The sequence below is a fragment of the Bison bison genome, unplaced genomic scaffold, assembly GCF_000754665.1.
Source record: "Bison bison bison isolate TAMUID 2011002044 unplaced genomic scaffold, Bison_UMD1.0 scf7180017864371, whole genome shotgun sequence".
Classification (NCBI taxonomy): Eukaryota; Metazoa; Chordata; class Mammalia; order Artiodactyla; family Bovidae; genus Bison; species Bison bison.
The window spans coordinates 15,117,158-15,122,508 of record NW_011494943.1 but is presented as its reverse complement, the minus strand read 5'-3'; the positions used below and the strand labels follow the sequence as shown (position 1 = coordinate 15,122,508).

General features: G+C 56.1%; 1 protein-coding gene across 4 annotated transcripts in view; it reads left to right on the top strand.

Moving 5' to 3' along the window:
- The window catches only part of MAP3K3 (mitogen-activated protein kinase kinase kinase 3), a 56,109-nt gene extending 50,758 nt beyond the window's left edge, over positions 1-5,351 (top strand). For all 4 annotated transcript variants that reach the window (XM_010856454.1, XM_010856453.1, XM_010856456.1 and 1 more), the window contains one exon: positions 2,603-5,351. In XM_010856454.1, the coding sequence (XP_010854756.1) occupies positions 2,603-2,831 (229 nt within the window). In that variant the 3' untranslated portion in view covers positions 2,832-5,351. The remainder of the gene's footprint in view (positions 1-2,602) is intronic.

Genomic DNA, 5,351 nt, shown 5'->3' with positions numbered 1-5,351 from the left:
TTTTCTCCAGCTGAAGTTCCCACGGCAGATGGGCTCCTCTGAGGCCACTGACTAGGGCAAGCGGAGCTGACGCCAGGCAGGTAGAACTGAGGCCTGCAAGCCTCGGTGACCACTGGGCCCCTTCCCAGGAGGTGAGTGCTCTGGAGTGCGAGATCCAGTTGCTGAAGAACTTGCAGCATGAGCGCATAGTGCAGTACTATGGCTGCCTGCGGGACCGTGCCGAGAAGACTCTGACCATCTTCATGGAGTACATGCCAGGGGTATGTGCCCCGTGATGCAGGCAGACAGCAAGAGAGGGACTGTCATGGCACTGGGGCTGTGGAGGAGGGGTCACTTTGACATGAGTGGTTACCTGAGTCTCCAGAGGCTCCAGGGGAAAGGCGAGGCAGGGGCAGGGCGTGGAGTCAGCATGTCCTGCGTCTAGCTGCAGTGATGGTTTGGGGTGAGAATTGTCCCAGGCTCCCCTGACCCGAGGCTCCCAAGGCAGCTGCACTGTCCAGTAGGTACTGCCTTTATGTGGAGCACATAAACCTCCCTTCTGGGTTTGGGTCACCCTGGCCTGAGGGAAGGGCTGTCTCATACTTTTCTCCAAGCTGCCTGACAGCCCTTAGCTAAGTGCCTGGCCTGTCACAAATGGGGACAGGACCTTACTCCCTTGGTAAACACTGGGGTCTGGAAGTAGCCTTGCCCCCTTCCATCCTCCTTCCTGCAGTGACCCCTCTGACTCCTGTGGCTTTAGGGTTCAGTGAAAGACCAGCTGAAGGCCTACGGCGCTCTGACAGAGAGCGTGACCCGGAAGTACACCCGGCAGATACTGGAAGGCATGTCCTACCTGCACAGCAACATGATTGTTCACCGGGACATCAAGGGTGAGCGGGGCAGGCTGTGGGCTCTCCATGACCTGGGAACTTGGGGACTCTCTACCTGGTTGTTGTGAACTTTCTGAAAAGTGAAACCCTCATGACTTCCTTGGGGGACTGGTGTGAAGATCAGTTAAGTGATTTGGGGAAACACAGTGAAGGGCTCTGCAGATGTTGGCTGTGGTGACGACTGTTGGCTGCTGTAGGGCAGGTGCCTCCCACCACTATCCTGTTTGCTCTGTGCAGTTTCGCTCCAGCTCACAAGGCCCCCATCCTACCCAGCAGCCCTTTGGACTGGGAGGGAGGGACAGAAGGAGGATGGTGGCAAGTGCCAGGGGTCTAGGGCTGCAGCCTCTGCCCTTTCATGCCTTAGGAGCCAACATCCTGCGAGACTCTGCTGGGAATGTGAAGCTGGGGGACTTTGGGGCCAGCAAGCGCCTGCAAACCATCTGCATGTCCGGCACAGGCATGCGCTCAGTCACTGGCACTCCCTACTGGATGAGCCCCGAGGTGATCAGCGGTGAGGGCTACGGAAGGAAGGCAGACGTGTGGTAAGTGTGCTGGGGACGTGCTGGGACCCTCATCTCCTGGTCTGGGCTGTAGTGGTTCCAGCTTAGAAATGGGGCTGAGGGCTCTGCAGTGTGGCAGGAGTGAGGATTGGCCTCTGGCCAGTGAGGCCAGGTTGCAGGCTCCATGTGGGCAGGGGTGGTAGTGCCTGCAGCAGTACACACAGCAGATGTGTTGTGTTTTCACTCTGAACAGCAACTGTTTGTTATTGCTGAGAACTAAGGCCGTGGTAAACATCCCTGGGGTGTTTGCTAAATCCTTGAAAGAGCTCGGATCCCATCTGAAGGCCTGGATGGGTCTCTAAGCAGCAGTAGTAGGCTTCGGCTCCCTCTCCTAGTGCTCAGATGGCTTGCAGCTGCTCTAATTTTGTGTCCATCCTCTGAAAGGTCCTGAAAGTTATGAGAGCATCCCTTCCTCTTAGAATGTTACTGTAGGGGGTGGAATAGTGGTCCCTGAAGATGTCCACGTCCTAATCCCAAAGGGATGAGAGAGTGTTACCTTATGTGACAGTAGGGCCTTTGCAGAGTGATTTTTAAGAATTTTGAGATGGGGAGATGATCCTGGATTATCCAGATGGGCCCAGTATACTCATAAAGGTCCTTATAAAAGAGAGGCAAGAGTAAGTAGTAAGAGGTGTGACAAAGGAAACAAGAAGTTGGTGTGAGACAAGAAAGGAGCCATGAGCCAAGAATGCAGGCAGCCTCTAGGAGTGGGAAGAGGCCAGGAGATGGGCTTTCCTCTCAGAGCCTCCACAAGGAACTGTCCTGACTGGCCCACTGACTTCAGCCAGTGAGACTGCCCTTAGATATCTGACCTCCATAGCAGTAACACACTTAGGCTGCTTTTTTATGCTACTGGGTTCGTGGTCACTGTTAAAGCAGCAGTAGGAAACCAGTACCGTTATTTCAGAGCGCTTTCTGCACGTGCTCAGTGGTTCCCCCCGATATCAGGAAGCAGCCAGGTGGGTGCAGGTTGATGAAGCCCACGTGGACGAAGTTGACAGGGCTGTGAAACCTCTTCTGGCCATGGGGACCCTCTTCAGGGGTGTTAGCCCCCAGCCTGGCCCATCCTGCCTCAGTGTGTTTCGAGAAAGGCACCTCCTTTCACAGTGGTGTGCAGGGCGGCTGGGAGCTTGGGGCTGGCTGCGGGGTGACACAGGGGTTCTCTGTCTCCAGGAGCCTGGGCTGCACGGTGGTGGAGATGCTGACAGAGAAACCACCTTGGGCAGAGTATGAAGCCATGGCTGCCATTTTCAAAATCGCCACCCAGCCCACCAACCCTCAGCTGCCCTCCCACATCTCTGAGCATGGCCGGGACTTCCTGAGGCGCATTTTTGTGGAGGCCCGCCAGAGACCTTCGGCCGAGGAGCTGCTCACACACCACTTTGCACAGCTCGTGTACTGAGCTCTCAAGGCCACACTGCTGCCGGCCGCCCCTTCTGCATGGGCAAGGGGCTGCTGGGGGGCTCAGCCAAGTTGCTGCTTCTCCCGGGCAGGGCCATGGACCACAGAGCTGAGTCCAGCCAGCGTTGTCTGTGCCCTTTTGCTGCTGGGGCCCGGGGCCAGGGAGAGCGGCTGCAGCCTCACAGACTGGGAGCCCCCAGCCTGCCAGACCCGAGGCGCCAGCGTCCTCAGCTCAGCCTGGAGGGGAAGGAGCTGGAACAGTGTGCGAGGCACCCAGGGCCCCACCCTTGGGGCTGTGTCTTGACATGGCCATCAGCACCAGACCCCAGAGAGTCTGGGGCACAGGATGGACACAAGGGTCTGAATAGTGTTACTTTCATTCAGAGTGTTACTTTGTTTCTCCTCCCCATGTCTGGAGACTACCAGGGCATCTCTGGGCTGGATGAGCCCACCCAAGCCTGAGGTAAAGCCCAGCACCCCACAGCCAATGGAGAGCAGAGGCCGGGGCGGCCCTCTCCCTGGAGCCCCAGGCCAGCTTTGCCAGCCCCTGTCCTTTACCAAAGATGAATGAAGCAACTGTTATGCTGCCTTATTCAGGGAAGGAGGAGCCTGTCCTGCCTGCCCCCATGACCCTGCCCCACCACACACACCCTCAAGCAGGGGCCTGAGATGTGGAACTACCCCCACTGAGGGGAGACCCAGTTTTGTCAATGCAATTGTCTGTGTTTTACAAGTTGGAGTCACTCTTATGCTGTACCCAGTCTCTAAACTGGAGACTTCGTGTGCCCTCTGGGCTCAGTACCCCTGCTGTGGGCTGGGGCCTTGGGCCAGATTGGAAAGAGCTGAGGGTCATGGCCCCAGACCTTGTGCTCCTGGCTGGCACCTGTTCCCCCACTGGAGCAGAGAAGACCGACAATATGGTGAGGGCATCTGAGCCGGCTGGCTACCCTGAGCGGAGCGTTCCGCAGAGCCGGGGAGTTGTATCAGGCTGTCTGCGGGCTGTGACCTGCTAGGCCAGAGCTCAGCCTGGTAGAAGGGAGAGCCTGTGTGATGCCACCACCCGTGTCTGGAACCTCCAGCTCTGCTCCTCCGTGGCCAGCCTCGCCCATCCCCATGGGGTCTCAGCCCCTTTCCCTTCTCGCTCCCCTGGGGGAGGAATGGCAGCAGGGGTCAGGGAGCCAGTATCTTCAAGCAGCTTAGAGTCGGCCTTACTTACCTCAGCCTGGGCGCTGGTCCTTTCTTCCGGCCCCTCCCCTCCAAAATGTGCCTATTGCTAGAGCTCCTCCCTCTCAACACCCAGTTTCCTTGGGAGTTGTTGTTAAAAGAGAGAAAAAAAAAAAAAGCCAGTGCCCAGGGATGGGTGTCTCCAAGGAGCTGGGGATTCGCGCCAGGCAGCTCATTGCCAGCCATGCCCACTCCCCCACGGGCACCAGAACAAGCCAAAGCCTTCGTTGTATGTTGACGATGCACTTTTATGAATGTAGTTTCTATCGCTGTTTTTAGCCTTTTCACATCATGTAATGTGAGGCTTTGTACTTGTTAATTTATATCTCAGATCATATTTGATGGTTTTTATATATATCAATTCTAGACTGTTACAGGTGGACGCCTCAAGAGAGAGAAGAGCAAACGAAAGCAGCTGGTTTTGCAGGAATGTGTGTTGCACGGTGCCAGTTGGGCCTGGTCCCCTGTTTCCATCCTTGCCCCCCCAGGGGCCTCTGTCAGGCACCCCAGCAGGGCCCTCTGAAGACAGTGAGCGTATGCTCCTGCCTCCACCTCGGCTCTTGCCCAGGGAGGGGACTGGCCCCTTGTCTCGACCAAAGCTGCCGATGGGCAGCTCGGCCTCTCCACAACCCTGTCCTGATGGCTGTAGCATTCTTCTTGGGCCCACACCCTGACCCCCAGTCCCCGACCCCAACAGGAAGTGGTGCCGGTGCCAGATGAGACGACTCTGCGTCCCAGGTTCAGGCTCTCAGAGCCCCACCCCCGGGGTCTTACCTCACAGGGAATGTGTTTTTAAAAATGAATTTGCCAACAAGCCAACAAATCCTACACTCCAAAAAAACAAGACCCTGAATTTTTTTTTTTTGTGCCAAAAACTGTGGACATGCTGGCTCAGCATCCTCAGGACCAAGCTGTTGCTTAATTTTAATTTATTGTTTTTTTTTTATTAAATAATCCAGATGAAAAGTTGTGGGGCCTAGGATGGCCTGGCCCAAAGGATTTGAAGGGCCATCTCCTAGCAGCCCCAGGCTGGCTGTGGGAAGGGCCATGCCACCATTTGCTCATCATTCCGTGGGGTATGTCGGCCTTGGCCAACCCAACATGGAGAGGCCAGGGCTGGGGACAGTCCACTCTCCACTGCCCTCCTGCCCACCCCAGCTCTGTGTGTCTGAATTGTGGATCGTGCAGAAGAACCTGCAGCCATAGTTATTTGACTATATCTTGACCGAGGGCTTGCAGTGCAAAGCCAGGCCAGTGTCGTGCATTACTTACAATAAAAGGGATCATTTATACTCAA